The sequence below is a fragment of the Heterocephalus glaber genome, unplaced genomic scaffold (assembly GCF_053883595.1).
Source record: "Heterocephalus glaber isolate CG9 unplaced genomic scaffold, H.glaber_assembly_v1.0 deba00000621, whole genome shotgun sequence".
In the NCBI taxonomy this organism is placed as follows: domain Eukaryota; kingdom Metazoa; phylum Chordata; class Mammalia; order Rodentia; family Bathyergidae; genus Heterocephalus; species Heterocephalus glaber.
In genome coordinates this window covers 15241036-15260354 of record NW_028258153.1, presented here as the reverse complement: position 1 = coordinate 15260354, position 19319 = coordinate 15241036, and the positions used below count along the sequence as shown (strand labels likewise).

Below are 19319 nucleotides of genomic sequence, written 5' to 3'. Positions count from 1 at the left end.
TTCTATAAACAAGTCAATTGTGGGGTTAACTCTTCACAGCCTGCACTGCTTACAGCCTGCTTTGGGCATAATTAAGATTGTGCTCCCCAGCAGGGAAACATAACTACCTAAAGATATACAAAAAATGATAGGGTTTTCTCCCCTTACCGATCTTTAGCCTAGACACATGAGAAAACAAGGCAACACGATACCTCCAGAACCTCTTAATCCCCAAATCTGATCTCAGGCACTGAAATAGAGGTAGATTTTCAGGCAAAGAACTCAAAAACCAAATGTTAAAATGTTGAAGAGATCAAAGGAAAAATAAGCAAATGTATATTCAGTGAATTCAAAGAGGAGGTAAACAGATAAAGGATTGAATTAATAAGATGTTCAACAAATTTAAAGAATACACAGCAGTTGATTGAACTGAAGAAGAAAATGCAAGATATGAATGACACTTTATTAAAAAATTAGAGATTATGGAAAGGAATCAAGCAGAAATCCTTGATATGAAAAATTCAATTAAAAATATGGGCAGCAGGCACAACCAATCTGAGGAGAGATTATCAGGACTTGAAGACCAGTGACAGCCTTAAAAACAAGATACCACAAAATCTGTATCCAACAATTGCTAGATGACTTGGAAAAAAAATCCTCTAAGCATTGTAGAAGTTAAGGAAAGGTTAGAAGCTAACCCCACAGGTATAAAAAATTTATTTGCCAAAATCATAGTACAGAATTTTACAGATTTAGGGAATGAAATACCCTCTTTTTCCAAAAATAAGACCTCACTATTTTTTTGCTTGGTGGCTACTCAGTAAGGCAGGTAAGGCAAGTATAGGCTTATTGGGGCTGCCATTTTTGATTCCTCAATTTCAGGGCTGATTATTTTCTAGCTACATCTTATTTTGGGGGAAACAGGGAAGTAATGACTAGAAAGGAATCTTCCTACCACACATAGTCAAAATCTCAGAAATTTAGCACAAAGAGAATACTAAAATGCTGTTTGAGAAAAATAACAAGTAATTCATAAAGGTCAGCCTGTCAGAAAAACTTTAGATTTCTCATCATAAAACTTAAAGGCAAAGAGAACTTGCAGAAAAGTTTTTCAGTCTCTGAAAGAGAATGACTGTGAAACAAAATACTATATCCTGTAAAATTATCACTCAAAATTGACAAAGAGATGAAAATTTTCCACAACAAAGAGAACCTGAAGAAATTCATGACCACTGTTATGGTTTATATTTAGATGTCCTCTCAAAGCCTGGTGTACTCATAGGTGGAGCTTTTGGGGAGGTGACTGGATCATGGGGGCATGATAGTCATCAATGGATTAGTTTACTGATGAGTTTTTGGTTAAATGTGATTTTCCAGGTGAAGCCTGGTTGGAGGAGGTTGGTCACTGAGGAGGTGGCCTAGAAGGGTCAACTCCCTCTCTCCTCCCTTGATCTTTCTGCTTCTTGCCTGCCTTGGCATGGACTGTTTCTCCTCTCCCAGGCCCCTCTGCCATGCTGCCCTGCCTTGGATCCAGCCAACTATAGACTAAAACCTCTATAAACTGTGAGGCAAAATAAATCTTTCCTCCTTTAAGTTTTGACTGTTGAGTACTGTGTCTCAGTGACAAGAAAATAACTAAGACAACCACTTAGTTAGCATGAGAGAAAGTACTTAAGGAAATTCTAGACAGAGACAGCCAGGCCAAGATTATCAAAAAGCCAAAAAAAATAATATATCTAGCTGAGAGAATAATTTTTAAAAAGGAAGACATAAAGGAATCATCACTGGAAAGAGGTACAATGACAGGACTCAGCAAATACCTTTCAATAATAACAGTCAATATGAACAGTCTCAACTCTTCAGTCAAAAGACACAGCCTGGCAGATTGGATGAAATAATAAAACCTAACTATATGTTGCATGCAAGATATGCATTTGACCAAAACAAACAAATAAATAAACATCCATAGACTGCAAATGAAAGAATGAAAAATGATACTTCCTGCAATCAAAGCCTGAAAGCAAGCAGGACTAGCTATCCTAATTTCAAACAAAGAGAACTTGAAGCCAAATAGATCAGTACAGAAAAAGCTCCTACATACTAGCAAAAGGAACAATTCAGCAGGAAGAAATAACAATTATGAAGACATATACACCAAATGTTGGCAATTCAGTTTCATAAAACAAAAACTACTGTACAGTAAAGGATAGATAGACACCAATACTATCATAGTGAGTGACTTCAATACTCCACTGCACAGACAAGTCAAACAGAAAAAAATCAACAAAGAAATATCAGAGTTGAATCACAGCACCAAACAAATGGACCTAACAGGTGTCTACACTGGAGAAAAGATAGCCTCTTTAACAAATAGTGCTAGTTAAAACTAGTTATCCACATGTGGAAGAATTAATTTAGTTTTTCACCAAACACTACAATAAAATCAAAATAGATCAAAGAGATATAAAAACTGAAACATTGAATCTATGGGCAGATAAAATAGGTAAAACTCTTAAAACAAAGGCAAAGATGACTACTATCTGAATAGAACCCCAGATGTGCAAGAAATAATACTAAGAATCAATAAATGAGGTTATCTCAAATTAAAAAGTTTCTACATAACAAACGAAACTATCAACAGAGTGAAAAGAGAGGCTACAGAATGAGGGAGGTGGAATGATCAATATTTAAGACATGTACATCATTTTAGGTACACCATTTTGAGTCCCAGAACCATTATTTACTTTAAATGATTGTTCTTCCAGTAATTCTGCAGTATACACTGATTATTGTGGTATCCTTTATCCATAGCCAAGTAAATCAAAACTGAGAAGCACACAGACATTAGGTAGGATTTTGGAAATTCATAACCAGCAAATCAGAAAGTCCATACAGTTCTTGGACTGCTTCAAAATCTTAGAGACTGCCTCTGTTGAGCAGAGAAAGGAGAAGTAGATGAAGCCTATAGCTCCAGGGACCATGTGAATCTTTGTTTACTGTTTCAGCCTCCGTGGAGCTTGGCTCATTATATAATTATTTTAAGAACATTATATCTTTTAAGAATGAATGAATGATTCATTAATCGATAAAGGGAGGAATTGTCACATTCTCATTAAGCTTTTGTTTTCTTTAGCATCCTTCCTCAAAACTTAGTTTTTGTTTTTCCTTTAAGGAAGCCATTAAAGACACAATAAAAATTCAAACATAAGCTCTACCAAAAAAAAAAAAAAGATTTTAAATGATAAGTTCCATGGCTGAATAGTTATGAAATCAATTAAAAGGCTTTATCCATATAAAATCTGCTCGAAAGAGGAAACAGGATTTTTTCCCCCAAATTACACCAGCAATTATTGGGCTAATCTGGCAAAAGAGAATGATATAAGAGGTAAATTGGATTTTAAAATAAAACCATCTATCTTCATAGGTGAATTTTTAAGATTACAAAATATTCTCTTTGTTCAGTGTTCTACTATAATCACCACCTAAACTGTCAGCATTTAGTACATATCTGTTCTTCTACTTTGCATGAAAACATTTGTTTGAATATGCCTCTATGTAAATATTTTCACTTTGAAGAATGTCATAATATGTTAAATATGGAACTTTTCCATGGTCTAAGTAGGTTCAGGAGTTGAGCATTCCAAACATCGGAATGTTCTGGAGAAGGGTGAGTGGTCACTTGGAATGATTTTGGCTGCTTCTCTACCTTCTATTTCTCTTCCCTTACTTCCCCTTCTTACTCTGTCTCTTCTTCTTCCTTATATAAAAAAGTACATTAAGTGAGCAATATTAAAAGTGGTTTCACGGCTCCTTTCTTTGACACCCTTTGAACAAAGCTGATGTAGCATTTTATTGAAAAAGTTCATAAAGTACAGCCTCTTTGGATGTTTTCCATTCATACCATGTACTCAGTCACTTGTGATGATGATGAGAAATGCTTCAACTAGTTCCCTGGAGCTAAATATTTAGATTGTTTCTACTTTTTCAATGTTGAGCAGTAAAACCTTCTTATACCTACATCTTAGTATGTAGTCTCGTCACTTCCTGAGATTACTTCCTGGAAATTAAATTTCTTGTCAAAGGTGTTGATGCAGGCTTTGAAAAACATAGTTAGCAAATTACCTTCTGGAAAGATTGAACCATTTTATCTCACCACAGGCAGTATGCTAATAACCATTGCTCCCCTCCCCCCAATCTATGTCAGTTTAGTGAGTGAAGTTATAGTTTGATTTCAGCCAATTCATTATTGGTGAGATTAACTCTGCATATTATTGGTCACTTGTCTGTTTCCTTTGTGGAATGCCCTGGCCAAAAATCCCCTTGTGGATATTCCTGTTTGTCCTGTTGCATTGAATGTATTTTTCACTTTTAAACTCCATTTAAGTTTCTTTGACTCACTGGTTTTAGGATGATGTAGTTTCTGGGTATAATGATCACATTTCATTAATTTAAATACTTTTTGTGAGGTTATTTAGTGTCAAGTCTCTTACTATACTTGGGTGAGGAGTGGGAAGTGAGGAGCAGTACTGTACAAGTTCCAGGAAGCTTTAAAAGAAATTAAATATTTCTTGACATTTTAAGTGTTTGTGTTATTGTGACTCACAGCTGCAGGTGAACACCTGCAGTAATAGTCTCTTTATTAATACTGAGAAAAACAATCAGCTCCATCTAATAGCTGAGACAAGACTATTTTCAGGAAAAGTTCAGAGTCAACCTTGGTCTCCCTCCTCCTACTCTGCCGCCCACTCTTCCATATCCAGCTTGTCAAAGATCATTCTGAGTGATCTGTGTAAATAACATTGGCAGGAGGTTGTCAGAAACGTAGGAGACTTTCTCAACTGTTGTCAGATATTTCATCCTATTCTGTTTGATCACAGTGATGAACAAATGCAAGGGGCTAACCTGGGGCGAAAAGATTTCTGGCGCAAGATGTTCAAATCTCAGAGTGCAGCAAGTGACACCAGCAGTCAGTCCGAGCAGGACACTTCCGAGTGCACCACGGCCCACTCAGGGAACACCTCAGACCGGCGCACCCGCTCACGGTCCCGCAGAATTTCCCTCCGGAAGAAGCTCAAACTCCCCATAGGTAAAAGTTTGTCTGTATTTATTTATGAATTCTCTATTACCTGCCATGTCTTCAACTCACAATTGAAGCAGAGCAATCCATGATGGGGTACAGGGAAAGAAAGCTTTCAGGTCATAAGGCCTAGGCTTACTGCTTCATCCATCCACCCATCTATCTGTCCATTCTTCTGTTTCTGTAGATATTTCTTAAATCCTACTATGTGACTCTATGGTGTGCAAACATTATTCTAGGTATCAGAGATTAAATTATGAGCAAAACACACAGCCCTCCAACTTTGGTAAACTTGCTGTGTACTCAGAGCCACAGTCACTAAAGCAGATAAGCAAACAACTAAGTATAGTTGCAAACTATGAATTTTATGAAGGTACTATTCACAGTGCTGCAGAAGTATGCAGTAATGAAACTTGACCTAAAGTGAGGGAGGAGGCAGAAATCAGGGAAGATTTCCTGGAGGTAGGGACATTAAGATCATTGCCACAATACTTAAAGAAGGAAAGCACTCCTAGTAGCACTATATGCAGAGATAATAGGATGAAAGGGAACAAGAGGAAGAGTGGATGCATCACTGTGGTAAAATATGATAGAGCCAGAGCATGTGGGACCTTTCAGGTCAGGTGGGTTCTCATCACAAGCTGGTATACTTTTTCTAAAAGATCACTGTGTGGAATTCATATTGGAAGATGTATTAGTAGATAAGAGAAAACAGATGAAGAGCCCTCTAGTAGTCCAGGTATAAATGTATAGACAGTTGACCTGGGTGACTAAGTAGACAGAGAGAAGTGGACATATTTGAGAGATTTTCAGGAGGTAAAATGAACAGGCTTTTGTGGGAGATGTCAAAGTTGTCAGAGATAAGTGGATGGATTGTGGTATCATTCACTGGAGGGGACCATGTTCTTCTCATCCTGGTCTTATTCACTCATGTACACTGGACCTTCAAGTTATGACCAGCCTGACATGGGTTAATTAGGTTAATGGAAAATTCATCTGCCTCTTGTGATCTATAGTGTGTACCCAGGTAAAGATCCAAATCTCAGCTGTGTTGATGTAGAACCAACTTGAGTTACAACCAGCCCTTGGGAATTGATCAAGTTCGTAAGTCAAGGGTCCACTGTAATTTTATAGCCTAATACTGAATATTTTCATTCAATATATGTACACTAAAAACTACTTGCTTTTGGTTCTATTAAAATCCATTAACTTTCATTGCTTTTTAGTACATGCTGGCATCTCTCTTTAACCCATTGGAGAGCAAATGTTCTGTCTGGTTTTTTAAAAATTATTGAATAGGAAACTGGCTGAAACGGTCATCCCTCTCGGGCCTGGCAGATGGTGTGGAAGACCTCCTGGACATCAGCTCTGTGGACCGTCTATCCTTCATCAGACAAAGTTCCAAGGTAAGTGGGATGTCACTTGTGGAAGTGACCATTGGAGTTGCTGATAGAAAAATGTCAATGCTGAGAAAAGCTAAACACCTGGAGGAGACTAACTAAGGAAGAGCTGAAGAAACTCTTGAGTTGAACAAACTTTGGAAAATTAGAGAAGTATTGAAATTAACTTGTTTAATAAGCTATCATAGGAAAGGGAAAAAATGGGGCAAATAATTATATAAACATATAATTTTGGACTTTATCAGAGTTAAACTCTAACAGCGTCTCAGTTGTTCACTGAATTATTTCCATAGAGCCTGATTATCTAGCTTTCAGTCTCTCACCCAGGTGCTCCCACTAATTGCAGTAACATTTTTCTTTTCTTTTTGGCACATGGGAATGAACTTCATTGACAAAACTACTCAGTCATTGAAGTCAGTGAAGTAATCTTCATATTCTAAGATTTTTTTCAAATCAAGAGGTTAACCCAATGATTTGCATTTGAACATAGTCTCTGACTACTTTCCTTTCTTTATTAGGTCAAGTTTACCAGTGCTGTGAAGCTTTCTGAAGGTGGGCCTGGGAGTGGTATGGAAAATGGAAGGGAGGAGGAGGAGAATTTCTTCAAGCGTCTTGGTAAATGTCATACAGCCTAAGGTTCTATTAGCTTTCCTCATATAGAACAAAAACTTGTTTATCTTAAATGGTCCAATGTTTTCTTTTTAATTTCTGAAACTATTTGAACAACTCTTTATTTTTTTTTCAAAAGGTCCTTTTCTATTTCCATTGGCTTCTCATGAATATCTCTTGCTACCATATATAAATTCTCTACTTGGTTAAAATGACATTTATGAAGTATTACTCTGTTCCTCACTCCCTGGTGGGTGATGGATTTGTGAAGAGGAAGACAGCCTTTTTTGCTCTATCTTTTATTAAAATCTGAAAGTTACAGAATCTTTATCCACCCACTTATCTCCTTGGAATTCTGCTCATTCCATCCTTGACAGGTGGCCAGCAGCCCTCTGTACTCTTCCACTGAGGGGGAGTTTATTATTTCAGAAATCAACTTGTTCCAGAGCTAGACAGCTTTATTAGAATATCTGTCCTTATATTCTGAAAATATACTTGTCCATAAATTTGACTGATTTGTTTTAATTTTGATGTCTGTACCAAGACACATAGAAACGCACACTCATGTATAATGCTATTTCCACTTATCCATTTCCTGTTCTTTCTTTTGATCTCTTTTAGCTGAATATCTTCATTTTCTTTACTTTTCCTTCCATAGGAGTGTCTCTAGTTCCACCACCATCCTGATTCCTTTTTTTCTGTGTATTCTAGTTAGATGATGTGCTTTATAAATGTGGAGCTTCAGATGAAATGCCGTACACTGTGTTCGAAACTATGCACTAAGTAGTATCTAGTAACTATTAACTACATGAATGCAATTTAAAATTACATTACCTATTTTCACATCCCATAGTTGGTTCATATGGATTAACTTTTGCTAGTTTTAGTTCACATCAATGAGTATCATTGTATACTTTGATGTAGCCATTGTTAGTTCTTCATTTCATAAATAATTAAAATGTATTATTTCATTAACAGAGGGTAGTTAGGTCACTTCCCCGGAAGGAAATTAAAAGACATAATCCAAACTAACTTGTATTACAAATATTTTCTTCTTTACAACTGTGCTGTAAAGATCCAGCTGCAGAGACTTACACATTTCCATGTTTTCATCCAAGTTATTCATATTTTGATTAAGGAGGAAAAATACAAAGTTATAATTCCTATAACACTTCTAGTTGACTTTGGCTAACTAACAATTGCAGATATAGTTTTTCAGCCATCCATACACTTAATTTACAAGTGCTTCATGTATACTTTTCTATCTCATTGCAAAAGCATCATCAGACTTTACCAAAAAAATTCTTGCTGTTATTTTTGTGATTCTCTCAAAAAGAGAAATGTAGCTTAGTTCAACATGATATTTTTTCATGAATTACAATGTCTTTTAAAAAATATTCCTATCTGTACAATTATCTGCTGCAGAATTTGGCCAGGGCAGACATCGTGCTTATTAGTCTGTGATCTTAAGGATCTTCCGCGGCTGGGAGTATGGGATATATTCTGTGAAATAATTCCTTCAGACTCTCTTAAGTAAAACAGATATCACCAGCTGTTCTAAATGAACCGAAACATTGTCTGCTGATCTAAGTACATTATATTTTACAATGTGACTGCCCTTGCCCATGTGAATATCTTTCTGCCTTTCCTGCCTTCTTCCCTCTCCACCTCCCTTCTTCTTACTCCTCCATTTCTTTGTTTGTTCCCCTCCCCCTTTCTCCCTTCCCAATCTATGGGTATAAATAATCTCCATGCACCACTTGAAACGTGTTGTCCTCTCTCGTTTATTATTTTCACTACATAATTTCCTTGTTTCTTTCTTTAAATTTCTTAAAGAAAACACATATCAAACATTCTTACTCACAGTTTCAATGTAATAGTAGAACTTCATGAAGATAAAATGCTAATAGGATTTCTTTAAAATCTACAAAGACTATTCAATAAATGAAAAATGTCTGATGAACATCTAATAGAATTGAAATGACATTCAGAGATAACTTTGTTCTTCTGTGTTTTCATATTCACTAAAATTACTTCATTTTACAAGTCATGTCTATATTTGTAGGAAGATGTTTGACTGATTATGGCAGTGATTTTTTTCAATTGATCAATAAATTCATTGCATATTTTATAGGTCCTCAACTCTATCGTCACTTCCTTGAGAAATGCTGCTTAAAGAAATACTAGATTTTATTGTATGAATCTTTAAATACATAAATGTATACAATTATGATTTATCAATTAAAAAGAATATTAAAGCCAGGCATGGTGGTGCATGCCTGTAATCTCAGCACTCTGGGAGGCTAAGATAAGAGGATCAGAAGTTCTAGCCCAACCTGGGAAATTGAGCAACTTAGCAAGTCCCTGTCTCAAAATGTGGAAAAAGAGGGCTGTAGATGTAGCTCAGTGCAAAAGACCCTGACTTTTATCCCTATTACCATACACACAGAGAAATGAAAATGTAGATTTGAAATGCTTCTGCTTATATCTAACAGTGTATTCTATATATATTTTATGTAAATTGTATCTCAATAAATTTATTGTAAAATAAGTATTAAATAAATTCAACCAAAATGTATTTAGGCTAAAAAATTCACTGTGGCCAAGAAAACCAATAGGCATTCTTATATACTTATACATTTATTTTTAAAAATTGACAGATAAAAGGACATTTTATAGGCAAATTATTTGTTAACATTTCTTTTAGTATTACAATATGGAACCAGCAGTGTACATTTTTATAGTCAGTCTGTCACTAGGGAGAAACCAATATAACATGTACGATGTTGAATTATTTCTTACATTAAGATTTCCCAACATAATTAGTGCTTCCAGCAGAATCTAAGTCTGACCTTCCTCATAAACATGTAAACATGTAATGGATGCAGCATAGCACAGTGGGAAGAGCAGATTTGTGGTTGGTAGGTCAGGGCTTGAATCCTGCCTTTCTAATTTTCTACCTAATGAATTTAAACAGGTCACCTTAACCTGTCCCTTTTATTTCTTTCTTTTATGTGTATCTGTTTCTCTGTCTCTGTCTCTGTCTCTGTCTCTGTCTCTCTCTCTCTCTCTCTCTCTCTCTCTCTCTCTCTCTCTCTCTCTCTCTCTCTCTCTCTCTCTCTCTCTGTCTCTCTGTCACACACACACTTATTTTCTCTTTTACTCACCTTTTAAAATCTACCTTATAGGGCTATTACAAAAACAAAGAAAACAAATTATAAAATATTTCATTCAGTACTTGACACATAGAAAGTGCTCAAAATTATATCAAATATTACCTTGTTGTCCATGGATAATGTACAGATACAATGGAACTTTTCCATTGCAAACATGATTCATTGCAGCATGATTCTCAAGTCTTAGGCTTGTAGGATTCCGTCAGTCCTTTCACCAGTAGTCAATGCTCATCATTCTTTGAAGCAGAGTCTAAATTCTTACTGAAAAAGACTGGCTTCATCATTCTGCGTTATTTTACCTGCACTCCTCAACTGCATGATTTCTGAAGTTCTCTCAATCAAAATGGCACTTCCTTTAGTAATATTGAATAGATTTCTTTTGGAATTAGTTATCTGGTCAAATAAAATGGCAAACTCTTATTCTTAATGCTTCCCTTAACAAAATAATGGCAATTTTTCTTAACAAATTGTACAAATAAGAATAACCTCATTGAACATCTAGCCTATCTTATGTATCATTCATATCACAAAGTTATACCTAGCATATTGTGATATTAATTGTAGTCACAATTTATAAAACTACTAGATTCATTGGAAAGAAAAATCCTATTCTTGTGGTTCATCTTAAATTCAATGTAAGAGGTTGTTAAAGATTTCTTTTTAACAAATGAAAATCCTTTGATATAGGTAGCTATTAAAGAGCTGTATGTAAATGAGTAATAAAATGACATATAGTTATGAAAAACAATAGAAAGTTGCCTGTTCTAACAGCTTCAATAATGTGGAATGAGTGAATAGAGCAGTATTTTGAAAAGGGACAGTCTCAAAATAAAGCTGTCTTGGAAATATTTGTTACACATCAGCAGCTTTTCTTCCTTGTATCATTTGATGCCCTGTCTTTTGAATTTTCTATCATCACATTTTTCTCATGGTTTTCATTTTGCATGCTATACTAAATTTTAAAACAACTAAAGGTTTTTTGAACATGGAGTATTTGAATCTGAAAGGAAATGACCATAAATTATGAAATATAGAAATTTTTCATAATTATATCTCAATTACATTCTGAGTCATTTTGTGCTTATGAAAAATTTTAAATACACACGAAAAATAAATTCAGAGGTTCAATAGACCTTAACTGTATCAGTTTGCAATGATAAACAAAATTTTTACCATATTTGTACTATCTATCTTTTATGGGGTGTTTCAATGGTGTTTTAAAATAAACTCCGGACATAATGTCATTTCATACCTACATGCAATCATGCATTGCTTACTGATATTTCAGTCAATGCCAGGCTGCTTATACTGCCATAGCCCATAAGATTATACTGCCAGTTGACATGGTAGCCATCTTAGTCTGTGAAATGTACTCTATGACATTCACACAATGACAAAGTCACTGAATGAAGCACCTCTCAGAACATACCCCTGTCCTTAAGTGGTACGTTTCTGTTCTTTAGTATGATTTTGAAGATGGTAGGCTAGGAATTTGGTGATTATTTTTAAACCATGCTATACTTCTCTTTTTTTTTTTTTTTTTTTTTGGTACTGAGGATCGAACTCAGGACCTTAAGCTTGTGAGGCAGGTGTGGTACCACTGAGCAAAATCCCCAGCCATGCTATACTTTTCTTATCTGGTAGCAATAAAATCCAAAGGATTCTGTGCCCTAGGCTTGAACTGCTTCCAAGGGATGTGTGTCCCAGGATAATAGGTGCTTACCTTTTTTGACCAGTGGATCTGATGGTTGTACTCTGCATGTGACAAATTGTCGTGGTATACCCAGTCCTGATAGTGTAAGCACCTTCTTTACTACAAGGTATTATCTTGTAGTAAAGACCTTGTATTTAAGTTATTAGAGGGGGATCCTAACGGGGGATTTGACTTTTGAAAGCAAATTTGCAAACATTAGTGTGTGTTAATGGAGAGAAACTCTTCCCCGTTCTGTGACCACCAATGATGACACCTACTGTACAGGACCCTTCATTTGAGAGCAGTGGCTGCAGGAACAGGTACAGAAGTAGGACAATGGGGTGGAGGGGGCAGGACATTCTTGACAGAAAGAGGTCTGAAAGTTATTTCTGGAAATCAGCTCTGTGACTTCTCAGTGAGGACTGGGCCCTGATAATATACAAAATGAGTGACATTAGCGCAAATGAAGCTAAGTTCTAAATCACATCCTGGAGATATATACTTGAGTGTCATAGGAAGATTTTAGAATTATGAGAATGGCCACTGGGCTTATTTTAAAACTATATTAAATGTTATAGCTTTGTATTTAAAATGAAGCTGGGCATTTTGGCACACACCTGTGAATCTAATGTTTAGGAGGTTAAGGCTAGAGGATTATTGAGTTTAGAAGTGCAAGACCAGCCTGGGAAACATAGCAAGACCCTGTCTGAAAAAAGAAATGGGAGGGGGTATACTAAAAGCTATGGAAAAAAAAAATCACAAGACATTTAGGTTTTTAAAAAATGTACCTGAGGACTAAAAGCAAGCAGAGAAAAATCAATCTTCTATATTTTTCTATCTCAGACTCTCACATTAAAATCATGTGGAATTTTTGTTAAAAATATATGTGTGTAGCCCTTAGACCTATAGGATCAAAATTTCTAGTAATAGGATTTGATATTCTGCATTTTAGTATGCTCCAGAATGATTCTCATTCATAAGATATTTAACTGTAGAGAAAAAAAAGGGAATGAGTCAGAGGATCCTAAATCTATGCCCACAGTGCAAGGTTAGGGTAGCTGGAAGGCTTTACAAGTACATATTCTTACCTACTCCCTCCAGAACTTCAGATTTTGAAGGACTAGGTGGGATTTAGGAATTTCTTAGATAATTCTGATGCACAGCCAGGTCTGGAAATCCTGGAATTAAATGACCAATCCCTAATGTATTCACAACTCCAATAGTCAGTGATTCTTTGCCTTTGCATTGTAACTCAAGAGGAGATTGCTGTCTTCTCCATAATCCAGTGCTAATTTCTTGTAACAGACCTTAAATTGTAGCAATTGTGTCTTCCATAACAACAGAAGCTAGTTGTTCATTACAGGAAGAATCATTCTAAGTCTACCAAGAGCTTATGCCACTAGTAGAGAGACCTGTCAGCAGAGTGGTCAGACCCTACATGTAAGTAGTTTCGTAAACTCTTAAGTCTTCCTATGCCATGTGCCATAGATTGCTCAAAGTCAGGATGAGCTCAAATCAAGCATTTGGAAAGTGGAGAGAAGGGAAGGAGAGGCAAAAAGAAAGTTTTGATGCCAACCATTGAACATGCCAAGAACACATCCTTGTATACCTATGAAGCTCTTTTAGAATCTGTGATCCATTTTACTCACTCTCTCTTTCATTCCTCCACAATTGCACAACTCCTTCAGGTTGTCACAGTTTCGATGACCATCTTTCTCCCAACCAAGATGGCGGAAAAAGCAAAAATGTGGTGAATCTTGGCGCAATCCGACAAGGCATGAAACGCTTTCAGTTTCTGTTAAACTGCTGTGAGCCAGGAACTATACCTGATGCGTCCATCCTAGCAGCTGCCTTGGATCTGGTAAGTTGTTGGAAGGATTTGCCCATCCCCATTCCAATATTATTGGTGGAGGTAAGCATGGAAACCTAATCTTGACCCTAGCTCTGGGGTTATGCTTTGGTTTTTCCCTTCAGAATTAATGGCAAAAGGGAGCAGAAAGCTGGTGAGATAAGAGAAGAAAAGGGAGAAAAAAATCTCAATGAACATAGCCTGGAAGTAGAATATATGACAATATGATTAGAAATAGGTGAGAGACCCCGGAAAGAATGGCTGCTATCAAGAAATCAATCAATAACAAATGCTGGCAGGGGTGTGGGGAGAAAGGAACACTTCACTGCTGGTGGGCGTGTCGACTGGTGTAACCACTGTGGAAATCAGTATGGAGATACTTCAAAGAACTAGGACTAGAGGTCCCATTTGACCCAGCTATTCCCCTGTTGGGTATCTTCCCAAAAGAATTAAAAGAATCAAGGGCTGGAGATTTAGCTCAGTGCTTCCTCCACCTGCCTCAAAACCACAAGGACCTGAGTTCGATCCCCAGTACCAAAAAAAAAAAAAAAGAATTAAAAGAATCAAATCATACCACAGTGCTATATGCACACTCATGTTTATAGCAATACAGTTTGTAATAGCAAAAGCTTGGAAACAGCCCAAGTGCCCATCAACTGGAGACTGGATAAAGAAAATGTGGTTTTTTTCATAAAATGGAATACTACTCAGCCATAAAGAATGAGAAACTAGAGACATTTATAGCTAAATGGATGCACATTGAGGCCATACTCGTAAGTGAAATAAATAGGACACACATGTGTAAATATCAAATAGTTTCTCTAGTGTGAGAAACTGAAAGTGTAAATAAAGATTAAAATGATTAAAATGAATAATTGAAAATTTGAAATAGGAAGAAAAGGTCCAAAGGGATAGGGGAAGTGGAAGGGGAAGGGGAAAGAAAAGCAGGGAAAGGAAAATTTATGAGAAATGGAAAAAATGGAAACAAAGTCTATGTAAATAGGGAAGGGTAGAGGGGGTGAAGGGAGGGCAGGGAATGGGGAAAAAATAAGAACCAAGATACATCATGTACAGGTACAAGTACCCAATGATAAATGTAAACGTATTGTACACCTAAAATGTACGAATAAAAGAAGTTAAGCAAAAAAAAAAAAAGAAAGAAAGAAATAGGTGAGAGATCAGGAATCAGAAGGTCTGGGCTAATATCCCTCAGACTTTTATTAGGTGGACATTTGTAAAATGGGAATGAATATGATAATGATACCAGTATACTTGCTTCTGAGGGCTGGTATGAAGATAAAATGAGGTAGGAGATACTAACTTTGTATAGTTCAGACATCCTAGTGTCTGAAATATAGTAACTCTGCAGTAGTTTATTATAATAACATTGTCTCATACTTGCCACATATTAATTCTTTAAATTCTCTGAGTCTTGGTTTTATTATTTATCAACTAGAGGGAAAATATGAATTAAGGATCAATTGAAATGAATTGCACAGAAGTGTGTTGAACATTATATAGTAGTATAAAAATTTAAGGCATTAAAAACTATAAACTGGTCTTAATACAAAGTATTTTTGTCAGGTAAGCCAGACTCACATGTGACTTTTGAATTCAGCCTCTCAATTTCTTTTGATTACTTCCTGGTTTATAAACTCTTTATACTCTATAGAAACACTGGCTACACTTACCAAGTGAACATCAAAAAGCAAGTCTTTTATTTCCACTTAGAAAACTAAATTAGCTTTTTATGATAACAAAAACATCTTCAAGCCTGCCTGTGAATGATCCATTTTCCAGGTTCCATGACGTACAAATAAGGAACCATTTATAACTCATATTTTGCCTTGAAAACTCATCCAAATATTAGAACAAAGTTCATAAAATCTCTCTGTGGTATTTGTGGCTTTCGCCTTTAGGATATTTAGTGACCAGTGAGGTGTGCAGCTTCATTTAAGCTTGAAATATAAATATCACTTATAACAAACCAAATGATCACTTGTCCTTACATAAGACTTGGATATTGGCCTTTTCACTTCCTTTTTTAATTTCAAACTGTTTTGTGCATTGATCCATGCCCTGGTGGCTGCAAGATGGAAAAACATAGGAGAGAGACTTCAGGAAGCTGGGGCTGGTGGCAGTTAAACAAGCAGAACACAGTGCCTGTCTGAAGCCAGAGAGCGTAACAAGACTAAGAGCCAGTCCTTTGCTTTCTGAGTGACAGAGTGGAAAGCAGCTTGTGCTCCTTTGAGGCATGCACGGGTGTTCATAAGCACATCTTCATCTGTTCCTGAAGGAGAAGATTACAATAAATAAATGTGACAAATTCATAAGAAAAGGACAAACAATTAAACATTACAATGGTTAAGTATATGCATAGCCAGTTCACTGAAAATACTGGTAGTCAATAAAGTATGCCTCATCTTACACTTCAGAAGTGCTTTGTCAATTTACAATTGAAAAGTAAACATTAGGGCCAGGGATTTAGCTCAGTGGTGCTGCCACCTGCCTCACAGGCGCAAGGTCCCAAGTTCGATCCCCAGTACCAAAAAAAGAGGAAACATTAAAACCTGCTTATTAAGTATTCATAAGTTCCAGTTTTATAAACTGTCAGATTTGCAATGATTCTAAAGTGTTAGTGAGTATATAAAATATCACTACTATACAGTAGGGACAGTGATATAAGCAGCAGGATTTGTTTCAGGAACACAAGGAGGCAAAGGAAGTGTTGGTCTAATGGGGTGGTGGTGAGAACCATGATGGTGGACGAGGCACCCTTCAACCCCTCCCTGAGTAGTACATAGTTTTGAGCTGTATTTAGTGTGGAGGGGGCAGCAGTTCTGTACATATCAAATATACCAAATGGTAAGGGAAGTAGAATTTAAAAGCCTGAAGTCAGTGTGGCTTATAAGATGCTTACTATAATAATTAATTAGTTAACTTAACAGATTTCTCTTGGGGGCTTCCTTTGTGCCATCCATAGTGCCAACTCTTAATGATCCAACAAAACTCAGCTGGAAATCTTTGCTTTATTTTTTACTTTTCTCAGGGAAAAGAAATTTTCGTTATATTTTATATAATGATCTATTTTCCAGTCTTCTTAGTGTATGGCATTCTAAGGTTGATAAACTAGTGATTAATATTGTGTGCCTACTATATATTTCTAAAGAGAAAAAATGGAAACTCAGAAAGACCATCTAGCAGTCTTTGTAGTCTACTTGGACTACAAAGCCAGAGAAAGAGTTAGATTGGAACCTAATTCTACTATGCTGGCTCTCACTAAAACATTATGTGAAATCAATTTAAGACATACAAACATGAAAAGTTTGCTGTTTTATTCCCACTAGTTTGAATATGGTTCAGTAAAAGTGACAGAACTATACAATACACAATAGCATTTTTTGTGTATTGTCAGTTGAAAAATGGTTTAAGCTGAAGTGTTCCGAAGGTACTATCATGTCTTTCTCTATTTTAATCCTATAATCACAGTTACTTTTGAAAAATTTTTAGACAAGTGAAGCATCAAATTTCTCAAGTGAATGCCTAATTAGAGTAAGGAAGATTATAATGACAAATGTCTTTTTTCAACTTATGAAAATATTAAGTGAAAAATGTAGCCATACTCATACAAATTTGAAAATGATGAAATAAAGAAATTTGGACAACTGTTAGTCAAATAAGTACCTGATGAAAGTCGACAGTTTATCCTTCAGTCACTGAAAAATATAGGCCTGTGGGGTCCTGAATTGAAATCTGCACATATGTATCATGTAACGTTAAAGGCTTTGTCAAATAACTCTCTTCATTCATACATTTTTCACATGAACACAGAAACACTCTGAGAGCTAATGTGAATTTGCATAAGATCACAAAAGTTAGTGCTAAAACTGGAATCACAGCAGAATCTTCAGATTCCATTGAGGACTCTTTTAGCAATACCATATGTGCTGTCAAAAAGATTATTTAAATAAATCAGAATGCCCATCTCTTGACACACTGAAAATATACGTAATGTATTAAATAAGATTGTGATTGATTTTTTAATGATTAAAATACATTTTATTCTTTAAACATGTTTCTTATCTTGTGTGTACATGATGAATTTATAATAGGAAAATATAAGAGATTTTCAACTTTAAAGATCCATACCACACATTCATTCTATAAACCAGTAATTCTTAACATTTACAGGCATGGATTCTTTCAGAATTGGATGAAAGTTATGGAAGTTCTACCAAGAAAAGCATACTTAGAGATAAAATCGAGCATACAAATATCAAAAACATTCATGGAATTCTTGAAAAACCCATACATGAAGCCAAAAATGTTAAGAACTCCACCTCAATAAATGCAATACCACTGGCAAAAAAGACTTTCTCATCCAGTACTTAGAATTAGTTTATTAATATTCATTGATGATATAAACACAGAAGGAAACCTTTCATAATTGCTTCCTATGTAAAAGCCTTTAGGATTTATATAATATGTGTAGGCAGGGAGAAACACAATGCTTGTAACAAAGAGAACAACACAGGGATTTGAAAGACAATCCAAATAGAATAATTGATAGTGACTTCTGAATAGAGATTATTTTAGAAGGAATATTGATAAACTGAAAAGCAAATTTCCTAGGTTGTTGGATTTCAGTCTCTCTCATCAAAATGATTCCAGACCTCTCTGTTTTCCAACAGAAGTTTCCAGCTGTAGTCACACTTACTGGCTGGAGCATGATTCCTGCCATTAAACTGGACTAGAAACTAGAGAAAATTTAAAATTCATTTACTTCCCCCAAATGAGGCTGTGATTAGATCATTCTAGATTAGACTTCTAGATTCTCCTTTCTCCCTTCCCTGTGGAACATACTGTGGCCCTATTTGACTTTCTTATTTCATAACTATCATAATAAATAACATACAGAAGGTTTTGATGGTTATAAGCAACACTTTTTGAGCTTCCAAGTAGAGAAATGTTTTCTGAGCTGTGTAGATTTCCACTGATGGAATAGGCTGCATTGGGAAGTACTGAGCTCTCTGCCATTAGACTGCGTTCAGTGGGGCAAGGGGTTGAAGCAGTGAGGGGGGGGGTAGGAATTTCCTTCATAGCTGAGTAATTTCAGGTTAGGATCAAGCACAGTGCAGAATTTAGAGGTCAAACTTCCACGGGTCAGAATCAAAGTTTAAAGAAGCTGCCCATTCTCCCTCAGGCAATGAGATAGAACATAGATACAGTTTCAATAAAAGCCAAAAGTGATGATGATGTTGGTTATAATGATGATAGTGGTGATGGTGGTTAGCAGAGGTAGTGGTAGAGGTTAATAATAGTAACATTTTTATAATGCTTGGTAGTTTATAAAGCACCTTCACACTCATTTTCATATTTTTTGGTATGAGAGCAAAAGAATCAAGCCAGGATATGATCCCCACATATGGGCACACTGAAAATCAGTTTCTCAGCTATGGAAAAGTGAAGAACCAAAGTTGCTGATGAATTCCAATGAGCAAACTGAGGAAAAGGAAAATATAGCTGCCTGTCCTAG

The 19319-nt window shown here is 35.9% G+C and overlaps 1 protein-coding gene across 11 annotated transcripts in view; it reads left to right on the top strand.

Annotated features, from left to right (window-relative positions):
• Positions 1–19319, top strand: part of Unc80 (unc-80 subunit of NALCN channel complex) — a 219931-nt gene that overhangs the window by 60967 nt on the left and 139645 nt on the right. For all 11 annotated transcript variants that reach the window (XR_015449083.1, XM_013074516.3, XM_087205796.1 and 8 more), the window contains exons 19-22: positions 4857–5065; positions 6356–6462; positions 6975–7071; positions 13623–13795. Coding sequence is in view for 10 of the 11 variants with exons in the window: in XM_013074516.3 (XP_012929970.1) it covers positions 4857–5065; positions 6356–6462; positions 6975–7071; positions 13623–13795 (586 nt within the window). In the remaining variant the exon portion in view is untranslated. The remainder of the gene's footprint in view (positions 1–4856; positions 5066–6355; positions 6463–6974; positions 7072–13622; positions 13796–19319) is intronic.